The sequence below is a fragment of the Ascaphus truei genome, chromosome 1 (assembly GCF_040206685.1).
Source record: "Ascaphus truei isolate aAscTru1 chromosome 1, aAscTru1.hap1, whole genome shotgun sequence".
Taxonomy (NCBI): Eukaryota; Metazoa; Chordata; class Amphibia; order Anura; family Ascaphidae; genus Ascaphus; species Ascaphus truei.
This window is the reverse complement of record NC_134483.1, coordinates 79,226,633-79,252,248: the sequence shown is the minus strand read 5'-3', so window position 1 is coordinate 79,252,248 and position 25,616 is coordinate 79,226,633. Positions and strand designations below refer to the sequence as shown.

General features: G+C 43.7%; 1 protein-coding gene across 1 annotated transcript in view; it reads right to left on the bottom strand.

The window, feature by feature from the left end:
- Positions 1-25,616, bottom strand: part of RNF180 (ring finger protein 180) — a 99,095-nt gene that overhangs the window by 4,871 nt on the left and 68,608 nt on the right. Inside the window, 2 exon segments of the mRNA XM_075589897.1 lie at positions 10,537-10,662; positions 12,793-13,018. Coding sequence (XP_075446012.1) covers positions 10,537-10,662; positions 12,793-13,018 — 352 coding nt within the window.

Sequence of the window (25,616 nt, the reverse complement as noted above, 5' to 3'; positions counted from 1 at the left end):
GTAGACTTCCGACGTCAGAACCGCGACACGGAATGACCCAGAAGGGAGGGGACAGGATATGCATGGCGGGAGTTGTAGTCTCCGGACAGAAAACTGGGCACTAGAGAAGAGTCTGAGGCGTCGAACGTCCCTATAGTTGTACGTCACAAGTCCCGCGCAGGCGCGCTGATCACACTGTGTTAGAAGTTCTCAGCGTGAGTGATGCTGGTTTAGTTGAATCCTCGGCCGCAGGAGTTGCATGGTAGTGCCGGGGGAATAAAGAAAGGTAGGAGATCTTAAAAATCAGGAGCAATGCTCAGACGGCATCATAAGCGGGTCCATGTTGTAGCTGATCGCGCTATAATGGGGTTGAGCTGTACTTACATTTATTACTACTACTGGTCTTGCTGCCTTAACAATTCCCAAAATGCCACTCCAGATAGGCATCTTAACTCCCTACCTGTTCCCAAATCTACACTTAATACAATGAATACCCGAAGAGTTCCCTCCTTTTCTGGTATAATTTTCATAAAGAAAAGTATCGGAGCAGAATACAGTCACCCTGTTTAGTTCAGTAGATGTTTCTTTGTTGTAGCAGTAGTAGTGGTAGAACCAGAGCTGGAAGCTGTCCGTTAGCCACAGTATCCAGCAAAAAGAGAAATGCTCTGCCGCACATACAATTTTTACTTCAAAAGACTGTATTTAGCAGTACATTTTTTAATTTAGTAGATAACCAAAAGAGTTGAAGCACATTGCACAACATTTCGGGGTCTACAACCCCCTTCGTCAGGTAGCCAAGAAAGGACACTCTTGGGCACCCGATGAAGGTTTTAGCGCACCCCAAAACATTATGCAATGTGCATAATGTGAAGTATAGTCAACTGTATGTGATTATATTCTATGTATTTCGATTTAGTAACAAATATACGAAACCAAATTCCTTGAAGGTTATTTTTGTATTAACAACCTTGAATCATCTTGTAATGGGAGTATAATTACCCTGCCGTAGGTAAGCAAACATTTAGGGCATTTCAAGAACTGGATAGAATTCTCGAAGGAATACATAAACTTTCTTGTTTATTTTTTTGGTTGATGTGCAATTTATTTTATGTAATGCTGCATGGAACTGTTTCAAAATTATACTTTCTAATGCAATCACTGTATATTCAGAAGTACATTGAAATAAAACTAAAACTACTAGAAATTTATAGCATTTGTTGTATGTTGTTTCATGTCATATTATGGCACCTAAGTTAGTAACAAAAACAGAAGGAATAGTCCATTCATTTTATTTGTAATAATACTGTAGATCATTTATGTTCAGTTAGAACCAAATGAAGAAATGTGTATCATATACAGTAGTTAATACTATATATGGATCATAGAGCTGTGGTCTCTGCTTATTTTGACATACAGTAGTTTTACTTTGGCAGCAATACCTGCTACTGCAACATGGGTTTCACACAAATATTTACCAGATTTCTGCGATTTCAAATTGGCCATTTGTTTTTCAAATGATTATTCTCACATGACATTATTTTTCTTCAGACAAAGTTATAAAAAATACAATCTGTCCATAATTGCGTATAGTAAAAACAACACGTACTGTATATGTTAAAACACTATATTTTGAGAAGAAAGGAAATTTCACCAGCAGCACAATAAAGGGCTCTTCCAAATAATAGCAGCACCGCAGTAGGAACGCTTCCTAGAATGCCGTGAACAGACCGTGGATCTTCACTGGTTATACATTAATTACCGTGCATAAAACTCAAGATACGTTTGTGAGTGATATTATCACTTCTTTTCTATATTTTTTATTAAAACTTTATTACACTATCAAAAAAGAAGAAACACAAAAGCGCACCAAGATGAGAGATATAAATTGTATTAGCAACAAATAAAAATAATAGTGACTTACATATGAAATTTCTTTAATAATCCCCGATTCTGATGTCTATCACAGGAGCAGGGCATCACATAGGAAATAGATGGGCAGTCTCAGTTCTGGTGGTAGAGGGCTCCGGTTCCTGCGCATGTGCGCTACACTCCTCACCACGCTACCACACGTGGAGGATAGGAGACAGAACGGAGACAGCCCCAGCGCGCGGGTCTGATCTCCCAGAACTGAGACTGCCCATCTATTTCCTATGTGATGCCCTACTCCTGTGATAGACATCAGAATCGGGGATTATTAAAGAAATTTCATATGTAAGTCACTATTATTTTTATTTGTTGCTAATACAATTTATATCTCTCATCTTGGTGCGCTTTTGTGTTTCTTCTTTTTTGCTAACATTGGTATCACCGTCGGAGTTTCCGGTGGAAGCCACATTTGGAGGTGGGGGAGACACCTCATAACACAAGAGCAGCAAAAGAACAGAGAGGGATCAACATTCCAAGTTTAAAGAGCCAGAGCGCGGACTGAACTTTTCATCACTTTATTACACTATGTTAACTCCTTTATCTAACAAGATTCGTCTATAATGAAAACAAACACAGTAAAAACATGTGGAAGCTCTTAAAGGCACAGAAAGAAGAATTGTATACCCTGCATTTTTAATAAGGAGTTAATATAAGTGTTTTTCTCACTATGTAATTTTTGTATGTTGATGTACTATGTAATGTAGAGTGTTTTTCTCACTCTACAGTCTTTATCTACAGTATCTTAAGAATATTACACTCTTTTGTATTTTCTTATTTTTTTCCATTTCAAAATTCTTCAGGTCCATGTGCCTGAGAACATGTTCTTTTGTACCATTATTTTAAATTAAGCCAAAAAACTATAGGCAGCAAATCTTTTTTCTAAATGCAGAAATGCCTATAGCACATAGGAAAGAAAAAGAAAAAATATAGTGCAAAATGTATTTTCTAAAAGCCTGCTACTGATAATTAGGAAAAGGTGTATGTGCTTTCCGGGAGATATATTTCAGAATACTCGTAAAGCACCACGGTTGGAGATAGTGGAGTAGCTAGGCATGCGTGGCCCAAGAGCAAAAATGCTCTATTGCTATGCCGTGCATGCGCGATCGGCACTTGCCAACTGCGTTTGCCGGATTGCACATGCGCAACCGGAAGACACCGATCACGCATGTGGTCGGCAAGTGCAGGGAGATACCGACACCCCATACCTGTATGGGGGAAGCAGGCAGGCCCTGAGGCTGAAATGAATGCGGTTTAGTTCAGGAGACCCCCTGCTACAATACTATGTTATTCAAATTAACATTGAAACTGCACAATCGCCTGTAAGAGCTGCGCACAGAGATGCAGCTTCTCTCTGTACAGCTCTTTAAGGCTGAAATTTAAGTATATTGTGCGATTAGTCTTGGAAAAAACAAAGTAGTGTGAGGTTGCATTTTTTTAACCGAACTTTAAAAAAAATTTGATTTTTCTTGGTGACAATTTTTTTATAGTGCAGTAAGAAAATGCAAACCCACTTGGCAATGCACTAAACTTATCAAAGTTTAGTAAATAGGCCCCCATGTGTTCTAATGAATACATACGGATTAATCAAATAAATTCAAGGATGATCAATGTATATTATTATTCTAGCCCGGGTCCCCCTCTGGGCTTTTCTATGGTCCACTTACTTCCCGGCGCGGGTGTGCAAGACAGCGGAGGCAGGGGGCAGGTGCCGGTTGCTCAGGAAAAACGATCGAGTCGCCGGCGGCTCCCGTAGCAGGGTGCCATCATCTTGAATATGCAGCGCTTGCGCAGACGGCATGCGCAGTGAGAGCAGCTGAAGCGGCGGCCATTGCTTAGAAGCCCTCGCAGGGGAACTACAGTTAGATGTCGACCTTGCCCGGTAGCACAAGCGTGAGGGAAAACACTGCTGCGACCTGGCCCTTGGTGGTCTGGGACCGGATCACCCCTACCAAGACAGAGACTTTCTTCATGGTGGAACCATTCACGTGGGATAACACCCTACATAGAGATGGAGAATACGCCGACATCGCTGGATCAGTGGATCCGTATCATCTACCGGCATACCAGGGTGTAGGAGCACCTGGAGAGGTACTCTATGTAACACCTTCAGTTCTTGTGGGCAGCATTGTCACACACATTTGGGTGGACTAGTTCCTGTGGACACTGGGGAGGTTAGGTGCCCAGGAGCACCTCAGTTCTGTGGGGAAATATCCATCAGGTGTGCAGATTGGTTGGAGGAAACTGTAAGGTTAGGGCCCTGTGAGGCCTAGTTGGTGGGAACGTGGTAGTATTGTTATTCTTATGCATGGAGAAAACTGTTACTCTTACTATTGTGTGTATTATAGCATGGGGGTCCTGTAATGGGGTTATCCCACACAGTAGGGTCCCGTACATGTGGAGGCACTTTCACCCGACGGATCAGACACACCCCAGGCTCCCAGCAGCGGAGGCCCAGGCCTTCTGCGAGCCGCAAATAACGCACCACATACACAGTATCTGTCATATCTTCCAGGGGGTGGGGCAAAGTGCGCTACATTATATTTTAATATTACTTCTTCAATGCCTTGATTTGGCACCAGTTCTTCAACTCACATGCTCAATTGAGCCCTCTGCAGTCAGACATTCATACTTTTCACTCCATTGAAACTGTCATTAACCAGATAGCTAATTGCCTACAGCAAACTTAAACTATAAGTCACTCCCTTGTAATTATGTTGAGTACTGTGAAGGTGAACCCCGCTTCTGCTAAGTCGTATATAAATGTAAATGGGTAAGGTGCTTGTGGGTGATAGAATGGGTAAATAGCAAGGAGAAAAGAACCCACTGCAGCACTCAGTACCTTTTGAACAATGATTTATGAAAATCTTTAAAAAAATGACTTTAATGCTAAACTGATTAAAATGAAGGGTATTAAAATCCAACAAGGACACACATATATATAAACCCTAAGGTGAGTATGTAGGACACTCCGGGTTTGAATGGATGGAAGACAATTAAGGTGGATTAGATCAATTGTTCCAAGGGAGCTGATATGCAGTATTCCCTGATTGTGGTTGTTTAGGTGAGAGCAAGGGTGGGGGAGGGCTAGCACAGCCTGTCAGGAGTATAGACAGGTATCTGGGCTATAAAGGGAAAATATATATAGGAGGGTAGTGCATATACAGAAACCATAGAATCTTATGGCAGTGTGGTGAAATTATGCCCTTGGTAATCAGTGCATAATGCAATCGGGTCCATGCTGTAAAATACTCATACCCCTCATGTGATGTAAATGAGATCCCTATAGAAAAACGCCCAGCAGACAGCTGCTTGCAGTCCTACTACGAAGGGCCAGCTGACATAGAGATAATAGTGATGCAGTGGCTAACTAGTCCCTGTAGACGGTGTGGCTGTTGGTATGCCTGTGCACATACTCATGAATGTGCTTCCACCGTCAGGGACACTAGCCACTAAACTAAGTACACATGCAGAGCCCTGCCTTACCCTGTGCTCCATGAGTAACCACAGAAAAACTCCTGCCCGGTTTAGGAGAGGAAGTGTACGCGTGCAGTCTGGCAGCTGCTCACACTGCGAGAAGGAAGGCTGCCACGTCAATACCGACCGCGAGCGTGCACGTGACTGGTGCCGACGCGCGCGTTTCGCGGATGAAACGCTTTCTCATGGCTGCAGTATGCGGGGAAGATCCCAGTGACAGTGTGGTGAGTTATATATGCCTGGATATGTTTCAATTGGTTTCATCCGCGAAACGCGCGCGTCGGCACCAGTCACGTGCACGCGCGCGGTCGGTATTGACGTGGCAGCCTTCCTTCTCGCAGTGCGAGCAGCTGCCAGACCGCACGCGTACACTTCCCCTCCTAAACCGGGCAGGAGTTTTTCTGTGGTTACTCAGGGAGCGCAGGGTAAGGCAGGGTACTGAGTGCTACAGTGGGTTCTTTTCTCCTTGCTATTTATCCCTTGTAATTCTGCTTGACTTATCTGCATCTTGAGCTACTGTTGAACAGCATCTTTCCCATTATGTTCTCCACTACCTGGGGATATATAACAATGCACTGTTCTTGTTCTCCTTGTTCTTACACTGTCTCTTTTGCCAACTCCTGTTCTTACCCTGTTGATTTAGCTGTTGATGTATCATAGAGTTCTGTTGAGAGACCTCACCTAATTCACACAAAACGCTCTAACCAGTTCGCCTTATGAGTGCTTTTGGCTTCAAACATCACCTCTATGCAGATAACACATATCTGCAAGTAGTCAACATTATTGCACCTACTAGTGTGCTTCCAAGGGTGAAATAGTGCATTTGACATTCTGACAAGTTTTAACCCGGTGATGATCCCACAGAATTTCTGACTCAAATGCTCAAGAGATGGAAAATAAAGATTTAACATAAACATTTGCTGATAGCACCTGAAACAGACTTGGATAACTTGGAGAATATTCATGACAGTGCATAGATTAGTTATAATATTTGTTTGCCATGGTGTTCTGCAGATCCCATTTTATTGTGGTGTATATACAGTAGTGTTACATATTGCAATTTGTTTCTATTACTTCAGTTTTAAGACACTGAAATATGGGTGTAAGTTTGGTAAAAAGTGTTATTGGTTTGTTAGCTATTTTTTTTTGAAAAAAGGCAAGATTCAGACAATTTATTTTTTAGACAAAGTGGCAAAGTTTCAGAATGTTTGCCAAATTGCTAACACAAATTAGACCACAAAAATGTACTGAAGTGAACATTTTTGAGAAATTGTGAACTTTCAAAAATTCCTACATAACCTGCTGTTAAACGTCGTAACTTATTTAAGCATTTTTTTTAGCATGTTCTTGTATAGCGCTGCTAGTTTTATGCAGCGCTTCACAGAGATATTTTGCAGACACAGGTCCCTGCCCCGTGGAGCTTACAATCTATGTTTTTGGTGCCTGAGGCACAGGGAGATAAAGTGACTTGCCCAAGGTCACAAGGAGCTGACACCGGGAATTGAACCAGGTTCCCCTGCTGTGTTTTATTTAGCTATGTGATGTTTTTATTTGGGCCTGTTTTTGTAATCCTTACACATTTCTTTGTATATTGGTAATCATGCCCATACAATATATATATCATATATGGGCATGATGTACCCACTGTACAAATTAATGGGTGAAAGATGGGGGTAGTTGCCTGGGGAGGGTGGTTAGGCCTCCCGGGTGGGTAGCGGGGCAGGGTGGGTTAATCCCTTAATTACTTTGGCGATTATTAACCGCTAAGGTGATTAAGGGGCTAGGGGGCATTAGAATGTATTTGCTGTGTATGTTTCTTGCAAAGGAGGACAGGGACCTGCAGTATCCTGACAAGGAAACCCACCATATTGCAGGGATAAGTAGAAAGGTTTTATTTACTTTATTTATGTTGGCTAATGTGTTTAATAATGGGCAAATAATCTATTACCATATCTGGATAATAGTTATTTTGCCCATTACTGTACTGTATGTATTTGGTGTGTGTGTGTGTGTGTGTGTGTGTGTGGGGGGGGTTATTGATTGAAATGTATGACATGTTTACTTTTTTACATATAGGATTGGTACTGCAGGGCTGTGGGGACCCATGGAGACCACCTGAGGACCCCCGGACGCCCACGGGTACCACCTACGGACCCATGGGGAACACCTGCAGGGAACAACCGGGGACCCAAGACCACCGAGGGCCCCCAGGCTCCCATGGGAACAACCCGAGGACCACCAGACACCTGTGGGAACAACTCTGGGACCCCAGACACCAGTGGGACCACCTGTGGACCCCATTGGGGCCTGCGGTGACAACCTGGAGGCCTACGTAGCCTAGCAGGGACCACCCAGAGGTCCCCAGACACCCATGGGCACCCCCTGGGTGCTCTGTTGGCCTACGGACACCCGTCAGGGCCACTGGTGACCCCTGTTAGCCTGGGGTATTGATCCTGTATGTAACATTATAAATCTTGTTTTTATGGGGGGGCAAAGGGGGTGGGTGGGTTATGTATTAATGTTTATTAAATATTGTAATGTTTATTGTGTGGCCTAGGAGGTGGATAGTGGGGCTGTTCTGGTATTGTTTTTATTGTGGGTAGCGGGGGTGGGTGAAATGGGTTTTGTCCCCAAGGATGGGTGGTTAGGCGTCCCGGGTTACTAACCGCTAAGGTGATTAAGGGGTTAGGGGACATTAGATTGTCTCTTTTGATTCTTCTGTATTGTTTGCAGCACTGGAGGGCATGGACGGGATGAGGATGAGGACGGCCTTCATCGTGGCAGCCTGGCAGGAGTGAGTGCAAGATTTTTTTACTTTATTTATGCTGCTTATTGTATTTTAAATTGGCAAATGCACTATTATCCATATGTGGATAATAGTAATGTGTTAGGGGGCGAGGGGAGGGGGGTGTATTTATTTAAAAGTATTATTTTGGGGGGGGGGGCACACCATTGGTACCGCAGGCCAGTGGGGACACCCGGACACCCGCTGGGATCAGCCTGGGACACTCGCCGGCCTGTTGTATCGATGGTGAACCTGGAAAAAGGTAAACAAAGATTTTTTTCTAAGTCCAGCTTCTTTTGCGCTGTTTAGAGAATCCTGCGGACTGGCAAAAATCGGCGCATTTTCCTTTTTTGCCTGATCGGATGTGTTTTGCTCACAGGCCAGAAAACATACCTTTTAAGGCCGATAAAGTGCTGTTATCACTGCTTAGTGAATCGCACAGCAGGCTGCATCAGCCTTAAAACCCATTTTGCGCTCTTAAAACGACTTATCACTGCTTAGTACATAGCCCCCATTGTAATACAGTATAATCCACACAATGATAAGTAATTAGCTAAGTTGTCGATTGATCGTTCTTCTGTGATCGATTGGTGAAGGTTTGGCTTGGGGGTTCACTTAATGGCTCTCAGTGCAGCAGAAGAGGACCAAAGATGCAAACTTATGTGTGGAAGATTATGTGACCAGGCAGTAACTAGATACAATTGGTGCAGGGCAGGGCTCAAAAAACCTGTTTCAGAAGAAGAAGGGAATGTGACTTTATAAATAGTTGCTATAGAAACAAAAAATGCTTGTTACATTATAATACATTAAAATGTAATTCAGAGTTGTTTAAAAAAAAATGTAAGAAGTATTTTCCCATAGTACGGAACTGATTTATTAAAAATAAGCACACATTTAGGATATTACTTGGTCTGCAGCTTTAAAAAAAGGCGTTAACCCCTCTCACTACCCACCTGGTAAGCATAAACACCCACTACGAGCCAAATACCACCTTCATCCATCCCCTCTACCCCCAATAAACATTAAAACACAATACTAGCCAATACAGACATTGATTGCCAGTGTGGTTACCTGTGCCCTCAATGGGAGCTAAGATTACCTCAATGGCAATAAATAGGCACTCTACTACCCAACCCCTCTACCTCCAACAACCCCCTCCCCCCTAACACATACAGTACAGTAATGGGCAAAATCCCTATTATCAAGATTTGGATAATAACTCATTTGCCCATTAAAACTAAAACATTATCCAGCCAGCATAAAGTAGTTTAAAGTTGGACTTATCCCTGCCAGGAAGAAGGTCATCATCATCTTCCTCCCAGTCCTCCTCATCCTCCGTGGGCAGCAACATTACAATAAAAAATGAACTACTGGCCTAACCAATCACCCTGGGGCAACTACCCTATTCACCAACCCCCTCAACCCCCAAGAAACAAGGTACTTGGGTTAAATCCTTTCATTTTCTTAGCGGCTAGCCGCTAAGGTAATGAAGCTGTTTGTATTTTATTTAAATAATGCAGTATTGAAGCAGGGAGTGTCCAGAGCAGAACCGCATCAATTTCAGGTCTGGAGACACCCTGCTTCTAGAGTTAGAGGCCCCCGTATGGGTATGCATAAATAACTCTTAATAGATACAATAAAAATTCCAGATTTCATCATATCAAATTGCATGCCATTTTGGTTAATTTTGCATTTATAATATCAGAATTTAATGAATAGGCCCATAATTCTTTTGCAAAGATTATTTGGGGTGGAGATATGAAAAAAGATTACCTTCTGCAGTATAGAACACATAGAACGCAAAGGATATTAATACAGATTGCTATAGATTAGCGTTAGCCATGTTATGATATTTCGTGCATTAACCTTTTGTTACCACTGAAGTCATATGTGATAACTATTGCATAAAAAGGTTAATGTGTATATTACTGGACATACCACACATTTTGCATGGCATTTGAGGTTTTTCTGTTCAGCTGCCATGGGAACAAGTGCATAAGCAAAAGAGATTAGTTCTGCTATATTATTGCAAAATTTGCCATTACATACAATAGACCCATTTTTTCCATTAAAGACAGTTATACTGTAGCCTGACATGTCTTTTTGGTGTTACCTTGGCATGGCTGCAGGCTTTTAATTTTTTATTTGAAATGTTTAATTATAGAAGTGTATTTCTTATTTGTATACACATAAAGGTGGCTGAGTTATTGATCAGTTGTTGATAAACTCTACTACCTTTCATTTATAAAATCATCCCAATTCAAATTGTGGATTACAATTACAATTTCAATGTAATGCTAGAAACACTAATAATTGTGCACATCACTGTAAAGACATAATACAGAACCATACACTTAACTAAATCCTCTTACCTCCAAAAACTTGTCCAATTCTATTGCAGTTGGGCAAGGGCCATTTTGCACAATTTGCTCTTTGAAAGTTTTGTTTTCGCTTCAGATATTTATTGGGGAAGAAAGCAACAGCAGATTTGTTCAAGTCTGTAATTAAAAGGTTACATAAAATTAGATAATAATTTCATGGAAATGAAATGGCATTTGCACAATTGGAACAAGGCTGTTTGAAAGGATAACTCAGTTATGATATCTGCTTATACTGAACACATGAATACAATTAGGGCCACTCACCATCATCAGTTTTTATTAACTGATACTGTATTGCCGACGAGTATTCTAAAACAAATCTGGGGCAATCACCAACAAGACCCAGGTACATGCTGGGTACATGCTGGGTACATGCTGCAACATTTCAGTGACATTTCTGCAGACAGACTAATGGCCCATCGGATTAACAGCGGGGGTCCCTGGCAGTCCCATTCAAGTGAATGGGACTGCCAGGGACCCCTGCTGTGTTAATCCGATGGGCCATTAGTCTGTGCAGAAATGTCACTGAAATGTTGCAGCATGTACCCAGCATGTACCTGGATCTTGTTGGTGATAGCCCCAGATTTTCCAAGGCAAGTTTTAGAATACTCGTCGGCGCACCTGTATTTGGTGTGTAGTCAATTTTGTAAGACATCATAAAGTGTATGATTCCCACAGAGAAATTTGCTATAATTTTATATTTGAGCTCACTTCTGCTTTCCATCGTTCCTCATATAAATATCTTATTCGTAACACAACAATAGGAAACAAAACACTTAATACAGTACAATTAGTATGATTTTATTGGAACAATACTTTAAACTACAAGTGTGTAATACTACAGCATATAGTAAATATGATATATTATTTGATGACAACTTCAAGTGTCCAAAAATTTAACATAAGCTTTGCAGTGCAGGTAAACCCTATGTGCAGTGCTGCATATCCTGTCAGCACAGTGTAAGAAGATATTTATAATTGTATAGGCAAATATTAAAAACAACATATAATTTTTGTATTTGATACATAATACATTGGTGTATAGAATCTCTCCATTCTTATGAGGGACAAGGGTCCAGAGAAGGATCCAAAAAGCGCACCAAGTTTCTCCTCTGCCCCTCTCTGCTCAGAACCGAACTAAAAGGAAGAGATACTGTAGGCATTTGCCTTTATTCACAATGTGAACCAAACGCGGCCTCAAGATCCATCACCCAAATGGGGGACATGAAGCAATGTAAATGTTTCTGCCTCGCTTAAAACACATGGCGTGATATGTATCAATGTAAAGAAAATGTGTAAAGAATTTTGTTTTTATGCATTTCTCCAATGTCTGCTTGCACTCGCAGCAAATGCATTGAGCTCTGTCTGTGTTTCATGTTCTGTCTCGGGTTTTAAAGACGGTAATAGTCAGCCAGAAAAGTTTAAGCCACCTCAGACCTGGCAGATTTTTGGATGAAAATACAAGGTACCGTACAAAAGGGATGCACTGAGATGTAGAGTTTGGTACATCTCATTATAATCTGTGATTCATGTAGCTCCCACAGAACTCCTCCTATCGAAACACACGGTGCAAAACGTGGAGAAATACATTGATACATTAATGCATAGAGATGCAAGATGCTCCAAATTTGCCATGATACATCACACTCATGGTGTAATTGCATATTTTGAATGAGACTGAAAACAGTGTTGTCTTGAAAAATGAGCTTGAATGTTGTTTAAAGACATTTATCTCTTGATTACAAAGGTCTTTTTTTCTCGAAATAAGGCAACAATACACATGCAGCCACCATTATTAGAACTCTTGCCTGGGAATTTCTGGGGCAGTCTCACAGTAAATGCCTCAACATTGCCTCAACATTTCTGTGAGATTCTTAATGGCCCATTGGATAAACACAGCGAGGGTTCCCTGCAGTGCCATTCAAACTGTTTGCAGTAAAAAGGCATTTACTGTGAGACTGCGCCAGAAATTCCCAGGCAAGGGTTCTAATAATGGTGGCTGCATCTGTATATAAAATACTGGCGTTGCAATTTTTTTAGTAGACATTATTATTAAACGTCACTCCAAATAAGTATCTTTAATGTAAAGATCTTTGAAATGATATTTATCATCATTTTTAAGTGATCTCATATTAAATAGGCTCTTGTTCAATTTTAGATGTGTTTCTTTGAGAAAAACAATTTCCTTTAAAAGTACACTGTATTTAGGGATATTGTACAAGTATGAATGACATCTTTATACAGTACCTGACTGGAGATAGACTCTTACAATTGTTGTTCGACACAAAGGACATGGCGTTCTAGTAGGATTCTCTTTGGCAAGTGTCCTTAAACATGGTTCGCAAAAGATGTGATGACACGGCGAGCACATGTAAGGATTGAAATAAATATCCATGCATACTGCGCAAATATAGCTCTCCTTTTCTTTGACACGCTCATTGTCATCATCTGAGCTTTTATTAGCATTAGCGGTCTGCAAAAAAGCAAAAAAAAACAACAAGTCAACGGTAAAATGCTATTAGACATTGTGTTTGCAAGAAGCATGCACGCTGTTTCCTTATATTAAGATGTCATGACTCTAACAGAATAACAATAAGGCACAATAATGGTTGGTGAGCACCTTTAACACATAATTAACAGGCAAAGTTAATAATATATTAAAAAACAGTTATTGCGTTCTTAGAACTCAGTAGCACAGGCATTGAGTGGGGAGCAGGGAGGGGGGTAAAGGAACATCGTATACAGTACCGACACACTTTATTGCAGTGCGGCCGGTTCCGCAAGCCGGGAGATTTCCCGGCTTGCTAGTGGCCGCACCTCGGCGTGCCGCGCGTCACCGACGCGCGGTCACGCGTCATCGGGAGCCTGCGCCCCCTGCACGCGCGTCCAGGGCTCCCCGAGGGAGCCCTGGTGTCCCGCGATGTGGGGGACGGCGGCAGGGGGTTCCGGGGGACCCGGCGGACCCGGCAGCGGGAGGATGGATGGATCGATCGGAGGGCGCTCCTCCGCTGCTTCGGCGCGCGCCCGGCACCCTCCGGCGCGCGCCAGGCTACTGCTGCGGCCGAGAACGGGCAAATGCTCGAATAAACTCGGCCGCAGCAGTAATTGTGAGAAGCAGGGCAGACAACAGAAATCATGGGGCCCAGGACAAATGAAAGGAGCATTTTTAGCGCGCAACTTTTACTTAACTGTTTTCTTCTTATTGTAATACGGAAAAAAACATTGCAATGCAATCTGTTTATTTTTATATTTTCAACAAAAGACAAATATACATCCAATGTGACAAAAGGCCTGGGGGGGATTCAGTATGGGCCTGGAGGGTGGCGGGGGGAGGGGGTTAAGTATGGGCCTGGGAGGGGTTAAGTATGGGTGGGTGACTGACTGCCTGGGTGACTGTCTGACTGATTGCCTAGGTGGGTGACTAACTGACTTCCTGGGTTTGGGTGACTGACTGAATGCTCGGGTGGGTGACTGACTGCCTGGGGGGTGACTGACTGCCTTGACTGACTGACTGCCCCTTACTGCCTGCCTGGGTGGGTGACTGCCTGCCTGGGTGGGTGACTGACTGCCTGGGTGGGTGACTGACTGCCTGGGTGGGTGACTGCCTGCCTGGGTGGATGAGTGACAGCCTAGGTGGGTGAGTGACTGCCTGGGTGGGTGACTGCTTGGGTGGGTGACTGACCTTGACCGGATGGGTGTTGCTTCCTTGCCTACCAGATGCTTCCCTCCTTGCCCCCGATCCCCATGGCTGCTGCCCGGGGTGGGGCGTGAGCTCGGGGAGCATGGGGGGCATGGGGGATGTGGGAGGTAGGCTGAGGCAGGGGAGTGAGACTGGCAGGCTAATTCCGTGGAAGCATTTCCCCCGGTCCCTGGTCCCCGCAGCTGCTGCCCGGGGCAGGAGGGGGTGTGGGGGAAGCTGGGTTGGTGGGCAAGGGAGGAGCTGGGATGGCGGGCGTGGGGAGAGCTGGGTTGGCGGCCACGGGAGAAGCTGGATTGGCAGCGCGGGGGAGCTGGGTTGTCGGGCGTGGGGGGAGCTGGGTTGGCGGGTGCAGGCTCGCCACAGCGCTTCCCCTCCGGACACAGGGGAAGCTGGGTTGGCGGGTGCAGTGGGAGCTTGGTTGGCAGGCACGGGGGGAGCTGGGTTGGCGGCCGCGGGAGAAGCTGGATTGGCGGGCGCGGGGGAGCCTGGTTGTCGGGCGTGGGGGGAGCTGGGTTGGCGGGTGCAGGCTCGCCACAGCGCTTCCCCTCCGGACACAGGGGAAGCTGGGTTGGCAGGTGCAGTGGGAGCTGGGTTGGCGGGCGCGGGGGAGCTGGGTTGGCGGGCGCAGGATCGCAACAGCACTTCCACTCCGTCCCACATTGGACGGACACCCTGCTTTCCCTGCGCCGGCAGGGGATCGGCGGCAATTTTTTTTTAAAACGGTCACGGCCGCGCAGGGGGCCTGGGACCCCAACCCCGGCAGACTTCCCCTGTTGGCGGGCTTGGTGACAAGATCTGACACTAGCATTAACCATTACAAATAGCAAGTAGTGTATTTGGAAGTTAAAAAAAGTTCTGATCAAGACCAGTCACCACCAATATGTACTGTATGTACCTTGTCCACAAACTATGGCTTAATGCTGCAGTTCAAGCAATATCCTACATGCGCGTTTTTTTAATTTTTTTAAATAAATCAGTTCTGTACTATGAGAAAATAAATGTAGCAGTAAAAAAAAAAACAATTTGAAAGACATTTTTAATGTATACTAATGAAACAAGCATTTTTGTTCCTATAGCAACCATATATAGTCACATCCACTTCCCCTTCTGAAACAGCACCACCTTTTTGAGCACTGCCCTCTCTAGCAGTGAACCAATTGAATCTAGTGCCAGCCTGGTCACATGATCTTCCTCACAGAACCTTGTCTGAGTGCAGTAGAAGATTATCCAAGATGCATTTTGTGAACCCCCAGCTGAATTTCAACAATCGATTAAAGGAGAACGGATCAATCAACAACTTAGCTAATCACTTGTCAGCGTGTACTGTAGATTGTATTGATGCACATACTGAATGTTTTTTTTTTTAAATGACAGCTTTAACTGCAGCTTTAATAAAATGAATGGACATTTTGCATCAGACACCAAATAAACTTTGCAAATAATAATCAGCTAGCTCTAATGTACTCTTATTCTGAGGACCTACTGCGGTCGTCGGCGTGCGCGGCCGTGTGCTTGCGGGCCACCAGCCCCTTACCTGCACTTTGGTGGTCCCGGCTGCCTCCTCCCTCCATGGCTGACTACGTGCTGTGATGTGTCAGCCGGCCAGAGCTACAAGCCTCTGGTGATCCGGCGCGGTGACACGTCACGTGGAACGCAAGGGAACCAATCACAGATTGGATCCCAGCAGCCAATCTGAAGACAGGCAGTGCTGTGCTTTGAGTTTGTGTGATGGCTCCGCCCCTCTCACATCATGGCCATGCCCACACAACCCGTTTTGGCCACGCCCCCCACGCAAAAAAGTTAACTGCAGGCTGCAGATCACGGTGCAGTGACTTGCACGCGCCGCCGGCAAGCAAGGCAGCCATGTAGATGCGTGTAGCAGGGCCTTAGCCTTAGTATACAGCAAAGCCTGTATATATATATAAACCACAAAAGGTCACATTGTTTTCATAAATTTCATTTGAAACTGTTTGTTTGCATGTACGTGTAGTGGTGTTTCCTCCACCCTCTGGGAGATTTTCCCTGCTGCCAGGTGTGTAGTTCTGGTACCTGCTGGCTTACAGGATACTGAGGTATCCGTCGATGGTAGAGGGGACATCAGAACAGGCTTCTGGGTTAGATGATGGATCTTTATCTCATTAGTGTCAGCACCTCCATCTCTTGCAGGCTCCAGGAATGTGAAGGCAATCCCTGCAGGAGAACTCACACTACTCCCCCAGATAGATTGCCCTCCAGGCAGAAGTATAGTTTAACTTGAACTGTCTTTATTCTCTTTCTGCAAACAAAAGCATATACTGTAGAGCAATCACTCCAGGCCACCAACCTCAGGATGGACCCTGGACTCACACCCCTGGCCTAGGGCACCAAGGGCTGTCCTAACGTTTCCCTTACTTTATGGTAGAGTAAGGGGTATAGTACTCACCCCACTCCTCCACGGGGAGGGAACAGAAGGTGCCAGAGCTTTGTACACCTCTGTGTGATAACAGTCTCTCTTAAGAGGGAGAGACAACTGCCTACATTTAGGAAGTGTAGCCCCTTAAGTACTGAGGAGGAAGGTCCAAGGTCTGACCCTCTTATTGGGCAGAACACAGGCCTTAGCCCACCTCCTCCCCTGTCACTCAAGGAAGCCAATTCTGGTGGGGAAACCCCAGGATTGCTCCTGACACTGCCTGCACTGTTACCAGGGCTTGCATGTCAGGGAGTGCAGATTAGTAGCCAAAACCAGACATGGTTACATATGTATTAAGTTTAAACTGCAGGCAATAGTGCTCCATTGACTAGGTTTGCACTGACATTTAGTAACTCTGGGCCATAGGTATTTCTCAGTTGCAGTCCTGATGTTACTAAGAAATGCCCGACAAATCACATGATTCAAGAAAACAAATTATGTGGTCAGTGAGCTATTTATTTATCAACCATAGTCAATATTCTCTATATACTGCACTGGGCATTTTTCCTTATTTATCAAGGAACTCTATGGGAAGATTCCTTAAAGTGCAATAGAACAATTATCGTTATTGATTTGCTTGCATTTAGTGCATGATCGTGCCTGTTGCCATGTTACCATGGCTGCAATAAATGTCCCCCTATGATTTTAACTAAACAATTGATCATTTTGTCTGAAAAACATTTGTTTTTCTCAGATATGTTATCTTAACTCAAGCCAGCAGAAAATAAAATCACCTTACTGTACAGTATATAATAGGAGATTTCTTATTCATGCCAAATATAGTAAGAAGATGCTGATAGAGCATAAAACAGACCCAGCACTTAATTTAAATCTTTTACTTAATTTCCTACAGTATAGAATGCAAACAAAAATAACTCCAAACAGGCAATGAAATAATAAATTAAAGATACTGTAGAAAATAGCAATTACAGACATTAGCCGCTTTGCTGCGTGTGGTGCCAGCAACACATATGTTTCGTGTGTGGCCCTCTAATGATTCATAAATACAAGGCTGATATAATGGGGGGAGGGAGGGCTGGAAGCTTAAACTGGCAGACGTGCTTTGAATCAGCTCCAGCCCAAAGGACTTATCTACCACAATCCTTTTCCATCCATATCCCATTTTGCTCCCTCCAGGTCTGCTATCAGTCTGGAAGTGCCCATTATTTTTTGGACCTCTTACGATTTATCCTGCCTCCCTGACTCACCACATAGCCTCCATTTCTCCTCTCCTTGCAAGATGGCAGAGATTGCTAAGGCCCAAAGGTCTTAAGGGTTCCTGGCCACTGCTGTAAACCCCCTTCCATGATCTGGAGGCTGTTGTTGAACTAGGTTGGGTGAGTGTAGAACCTTTGTTTGCAAGGGTGCAAGTGCTGAGGCTGGGATGTTGCCTTGTCAGAAGCGCAGAGAAATGTCTGGAGGCGTATCCCTGGAGACTGTAGTGCAGTGGTTTTCAACAGGGGTTCTGTGGTCACCAGGAAGGGAGAGCTGGGACAACTCTCCCATGCTGTCCCAGGCCTGGCGGCGCAGCGGCACCCCCACACAGCAGTGAGCCGGCATCAGCAACAGCAGCCGCCCGGACACTGCTATACTTCATCTCCCTGCCTGTTCCTGTTTGCGTCGCTGACAAGAGGGAGATTGAGGAATTTGAGAAGGCGGGTGCTCGCTCTCGCAGAGGGGGTAGGGGGTAGGCGGAGGGGGTAGATGGTGAGGGGGGGTTGGTGTTTCTGTATAATTGGGAGAGTGTGTGTGTGTGTATATAATTGGGAGAGTGTGTGTGTATGCAAGTGGCAGAGTGTGTGTGTGTGTGTGTGTGTGTGTACATGGGAGTGAGTGTGTGTGTGTGTGTGTGTGTAAGTGGGAGTATGTGTGTGTGTGTGTTTGTATAAGTGGCAGTGTGTGTGTTGTGTGTATAAGTAGGAGAGTGTGTGTGTATAAGGGGGAGTGTGTGTGTATAAGTGGGAGTGTGTGTAAGTGGAAGAGTGTGTGTGTAAGTGGGAGAGTGTGTGTGGATGCACACAAGGAGGAGAGTGGGGGGAGAGGGAGCGTAAGGGGGAGAGGGAGCGTAAGGGGAGAATGAGGGGGAGATAGACGGGATGGGGGGGAAGAGTCTGTGGCGACAGGGGAGAAGGGGGAGAGACGGGGGCAACAGGGGGTGAGAGATGGGGGGGCGAGGGTTGGGGTTCCCCAAAATTAAAAAATAGAATTCTGGGGTTACCTAACCAAAAAAATGTTGATACCCACTGCTGTAGTGGCTCAAACCATGCCACTGACCTAAACTGTCATTGGCCTTGAGTGGTGCGTTCTGGTGGCCGATGCAGTTTTTAAGATTGCAGCTAGGAGTAGGCCTTTTTTTGGTGATGTGGCCTCGCAAAAGAGTAGATGTAAAAAAATTAAGAACTGATCCTGACAGGCTTCTCATAGAGTGCCTCTGGCACAAGAGAAGGAAGGGGAGGTAGAATATCTACATTAAGTAAACACAGAAACATAGTGGTGCGCTATCTTTTTGGGTTTTCTAAGTGGTGTGGCCTATAGCTTCATTCTTGTGTAACACCCCTTCCCTACACCCAAGGGAAACGCAGGCATTATGCGCTATGGTGCTACCTGTTAGGTGTACAGGAGGCGTAAGCCTCCGCGCTTGGGGAGCCTTGGGTGACTGGTGCAGCACCTCCACCCATCAGGACCCCTGCATTGGCGGGATAGGCCCTCACGGGAACCGGTATACCTATAGTGTATGCCCCAGAAATCACACAAACACAGGTTATGCAATACGTCTTTACTGTGGTCCCACAGCATGGCAAAAGAAACACATATGCAACACAGCAATGCAATACAATCACAATAATAGTAACAGTGCAATAATAGTTTGGGGGTAGACAACCCCATTATTACCTAGAGTGCTCGGGCATCTGTAACCTAGCATCCAAGAGCAATCCTTCCCAGTGTATATGAGGGCAGCGCTACCCTTTCCCCTTGCGTTTGTGCACAGTACCCTCCTGGCTTAGGATCCAGCCAGGACACACTTCAAAGAAAGGGCAGGAGCAGGGTCCCACATTGCGGGGTCTCCAACAAAATCCCCTCACGCCTCAGGGTCCTGGGTGATGACTGATACTCAGGCCGCAGTGGGAAACCTCCCTCTGCACTCTGATCTGCTTCGGTCTGCTCCACTGTACTCCATAACTAACGTGAGCTACCTTCCTTCAGTCCCACAGAGGAAATCCTGGTTTGCAGGCCCTTCCCTTCCTGCGGTGCCAAACATCAGGCCCTCCCCTTCCTGTGGTGCCAACCACACGTTTTCCGTCTCTACTTCTCCAGATGCTCCTGAGCCACAGAACCGGCTACCTATGGAGGTAAGGGGGAGTACCTTGCTATACCTGGATGTGCAGTGAAGCAGCCGAGAGACCAACCCACTGTTTTAAAGAACATGCACATCTGCAGCAGCCACGGCCATGGCCCTTAGCACCCACTTGCACAAAGCTGAGCCCAGAAGACAAGTAAAGGAGAACCCACAACATATTTACACAGTTTATTTTATCTTATCATTTCCCTCTTATTAAATACCAATTCTGCATGTGTGGCAAGACACAACTAGATCTAGGAAAAGGTACTTTAGCAGCTTAAATTGAAAAAGTGCCTCAAAAATTCTGTAGAAGACTATTTCACCTCTTGAATATTCTAAGTCTTTCAGTAATAAGAATGTCTGAAAAGCATTAAAAGACATCTGGACTGCGACAGATGGTGACTCACACAAGGGACTGATGCGGTGACCTGAGTCTACCCCACCACTTGTGGAAGAAAAAAAAACCTTGGAATTTAAAATGGCCGCCCAGCTGAAGTCAAATACAGACTCTGCAAGAATGGGGAAGAAAATGTGTTCCTGGTGTAAAGAGCCTAGCCACATGGAGCAGTGTCCCTTCAGGCCTTATTTGGATGATGAGGATGATCCCTATGTGGCCCCAGAGAAAGGGCAGCAGCCAGAGGAATTTTTTTTAACGTGCTAAGGAACTGCAGCATCAAGCAATGCTCTGTGGTCACAAGAAAAATGCAGAAGCTTTTTCTTAGCAAGTGCACATCCAGTATCAATGATGCGAAAGAATGTGTGCACAGTACTGCTGATGTCTCAGAATCTGCAAAAGTAAAAAAGAAGAAAAAGTCTACAGAGACGCCTTTGAGAGCTACAAACTCTGCGAGCAAAGGCTGCTCACCTGTAGGACTACAAGCTGGGGTTCTAGCGAATACAGTGAAAACAGCTGCAATAGCGTCTCCTGAGGTCAGGAAGAAATATACACCTGATACTACCAAAATGGAGGACAAGATGTGGCGTTCCTGTAATGAACCCTACCCCACAGAAGAGTGGCCCGTCCCGCGGATGACAGAATATCCATAGTGCCCAAAGAAGTGTCTGTCTGGTGCTGACAGTGAGAAATCCCTAAACTATATCAGGGAAACGGAGCCAGAACCAATGAGTGACGATCCCTTGACCAGCACTGAAGATGCCCTGCAAACTGCCAGACATGACTATGATCTGCTCTGTGAACAATTGAAACTGTTGAGGGAAGATAACGCTGAGCTACATAAGACTGTTCTCGCAATGTACTCTGAGTCTGGGACCGAATTGGAGGATATGATGATGGATCTACATACTGCAAGGTATACTATTACTGCCATGGATGAAAAGCAGAGCAAATATAACAGAAGGATTGCTACTCTGAAACAAAAGTATGAGGAGACACTGAAAGAGATTAGTCTCTCAGCAAGAGGTTCACAATTGCCATAGAGAGTTGGAAGTCTCTCAGAAGGAGGTTCACACTCTCCGCATAGAACTGACTGCCTCAGTTCTGGAAGTCAACAGTAACACACAAATTAATAGTAATGCCACACCCTCTTACATTTCTACACCTACCCACACCATTGGTATACACTCCCACTCCACACACACCTTTTGTAAAGCGCTGTGGGTGCTTTATAAATGTATATTTACACAATACACATACATACACACACTCTTACATCACTAACATTCAGGGACTATTTAACACCTTACAGTAAATCATAAAGCGCATACTGCACAAGTGCACAAGTGGGAGGCATAGGTTTCAGTCAGCTACATTCCAGGATTTGTTTTTTTTAAGTAAAAACCATTCTTGCTTTATCCATTGTAACACGGCTGGAAGAAGAGATCAGGTATCTCAAAAGCTCGCACAAATAAAAGCATTTACAGTAGTTAGCCACAGAAAGGTTTCGTCTATTCGTTTTTTATTTTATATATATATATATGCTTTAAGTTCGTTTTTTTATATATATTTATTTTTGAAGAGCTGCATGGTGTTACTTTGGCGCTTTTTTTCTTTTTGCTACTTTTCAAAAACTACCCTGACATCCTCAGCTGCCTTTTTTTATTTTGATTCTCTGTAAATCACAAAGGGAAGTCTGTCATGAGACGAATGTTAAAAGGAAAAATCTCAGTCATATTTTAGTAAAAAATATTAAAGAAAAAATCATGAAATTGTAAGTAGAGAATGTTCCATTCATGTGAAACAACTGAGAAATTTTAGATTTGTTTGTTATATTCAGCTGTGGGATGCAGGACATCTTGTTTTTATTGTAAAGAAAGAACAATTGCAAATGTATCATAACAGAAGAAGAAAGCATGAAACAAATTACTTATTTATGGAGCTATTTAATGTACAGTATTTCTAAGGTTTATAAACTATTATGTATCATACTGTGTTGCTACTATAGTATACATTTTAAAGTGTCGGCTTGCATTGTAGATTTTAGAAAGCAGGTACAGTAGAAACAGAAATTATGCAAAAAGACTTTGTATTGGTTATAATCTTACCAATTTAATTCAAGTTTCTAACAATACAAAAAATTACAATGGAACTATAAATAATATATACAGCTCAAGTTACCTATTTTATTTATTTTTCAAATGTTTTACTTGGCAATAATACATTGAGAGTCACCTCTCGTTTTCAAGTATGCAATAATAATAGTAGCACGTTTTTGTATAGCGCTGCTAGTTTTACATGGTGCTTTACAGATACATTTTGCAGGCACAGGTCCCTGCCCTGTGGAGCTTGCAATCTATGTTTTTGGTGCCTGAGGCACTGGGAGACAAAGTGATTTGCCCAAGGTCACACGGAGCCAACACTGGGAATTGAACTAGGTTCTCCTGCTCCAAACTCAGTGCCAGTCAGTGTCTTTACTCGCTGAGCCACTCCTTCTCCCTGCAATAAATGTTATACCTCGTTATTAAGTTCTCATAATGTTATGCACTTCATGCATTATTGTTCTCATATTTGAAATTAGAGGCTTTTAAAATGCAGAAACGGTAAACCCAGTGTGTCCGCACAAAGCTCTTAACTAAAGATACTGCAAACTAAGCCAATCGAATTGTTGTACAAGGCACTATCAGTTTATTAAATATAAAGGTGAAAAAAGAAAGAATAGCACAACATGGGTCGTCTATCAAGCTAGTTTTACAGGCACCTATTGGTGCCGCTGAGGATTGAAAACATAAACCTGTAGCTAAACATTTTCTGCACATGAAGCATCAACTATCAGCTTTCAAATTTATGCCTATTGACCATGTACCCAAATTTTGCAGAGAAGGAGACCGAAATCAAATGTTACTACAGAGAGAGGCCAGATGGATCTTCTCACTCAAAAATAGGACACCGCTAGGATTAAATTATGACTTCAGCCTTTCATTCTTTTTGTAAATGAATATAAATTCTCTGTGTCCATCCATTTTTGTTGTGGGGTATGCAGTTTAGGAACATTGATTACGCAAGGATTTCCATCTGGGCTTTATGTTAAAGGATTCATAACTTTACAATTGTCTCATTTGGATCTTCTATGCTGTACTATGGACTACCATTAAATGAATCCTTTATGCACAAAGTATAAAAGAATAACGAAAGCATGATACATTTCCCATGGTGACTAGGAGATTATTGAGACCTCCTTGCTATGGATTCTGTTAAGCAACTCTCTAATAGTGGCTATCTTTCAATTGATCTAGAGTTGATCAACACTGCCATCGGTTGATGATGTATAAAGATCTACAAACCAAGTCTTTTCACATAAAAAAAATCGTGACTGTGCGAGTACCTTGGATTCGCTTGACTCCCGGATATATGCCTTTATACTTACCTATGAGATGTTAAGCTATGAAACCCATTTTGGTTCTGTTCTTCAGTGCAATATACTATGTGTTTCTTTCTTCCTGTCACTATATGTATAATTCAGTAAACCCAACAGCATGAGGTGGCATAGATCATGATTTCTGATATGCTTTATGGTCCTTTTATTGCACTTAACCCTATGTTCTCCCTGTGCACTGTGCCTCTGTTTGCTTTTGGCTTATAAATATCTACAGCTTTTGAATATAGGTGGAGGGTGGAGGGAAAAACCTCCCAATACAGGGCTCAAAAGCATGTAAATAGGCAATCAATTGAATGCATAATTATATAGAAATGCACCAGAATATACACTGGCGACACACTTTATTCGAGCTCGGCTAGTCCCACGAATTCGGGTATACCCGGGTGTATTGAGGTTTGTGACTGTTTTCTGCCCGAGTGCATTGAGGTATTTTCCAAGCAGGGATTGAAGCATTTTATTCCCGCTGGCTGCAATACTGCACAGTATATATATATATACTGCATTACAATTCATGAATTTATGCCATCTGGTAGACACGCGAAGCATTGCAGCCTATTAAATCCTAATCATTATCATTTAACAGATCAGCCGCCCGTCAGCCAGGCATGAACCCAGGCTGGGAAGGCAAACGCAACGGGGCTTGTCAGAGGTGAGGAGTGGCGCATTCCAGGTATCTGCCAGGTACATACTGGGTATTTGCTCGAATAAAGTGTGTCGGTGCAGTATAAAACAAGTCCAATATAGTTCATCCGGAATATATTCAGCTGGATCCCATTATGCTCCTATAGATGGTATGTAACCAACAATAACTGTGGGGATGTCTAGGGAGACCATGATAAAGATCAACCAGGAAAGGGGGATTTGCGCGCGCTATCTCTCCAAATGCTCTCCCTCAGATTCCGAATCTTCCCTGCAGCTCCTAGTCTCCCATGATCAGCGGAGCATACTCAGGACAAAAAACACAAAAATAGGAGCGCATAGAAAGAAAGCCAGAAAACCAAAATTAGTACACAAATCTTTATCAAAGTAAAACAAAGAATGACACATATAAAATACCACATAAAATGCATCACAATAAGGGTCAAAGGACACCACATAGATAACATGTGTATCTAAAAACACCCAAGAAACCCGCCCAGGATAAGGTACTGAAACCTATGGCTGAGTGGGAAGGTCCTGATAGAGATGGTAAAAAAGAGAGCACAATGCTGCCACGTTGATATAAAACAGACCTTATCGCTCTATAGAACCTTCTAATGGCTTCCACGCGGTGTCTCAGGGTTGCAGCATATAGGTCCGTCGTCACGGACGTAACGTCGCTGCGTATGACGTCACCACCTACGCGTTTCGTGTCAAATGACACTTCTTCAGGGCTTGGTCATGTGGTCTCATGGTGGTGCTTAAATACCTCTACAGGTTAATGCATAAACCAATCCAAGGCGGGTGTCTTGGGTGTTTTTAGATACACATGTTATCTATGTGGTGTCATTTGACCCTTATTGTGATACATTTTATGTGGTATTTTATATGTGTCATTCTTTGTTTTACTTTGATAAAGATTTGTGTACTAATTTCGGTTTTCTGGCTTTCTTTCTATGCGCTCCTATTTTTGTTTTTTTTGTTTTAAAGATTAACCAGACCCCAAACTAATTGGTGAAATCCCTGGAGCTGGATCGACATAAAAGGTGAATAAGCAATAGTATGTATGTAGTTGTACTCACTGATTCTTGATTGTAGTATAAAGTCCTG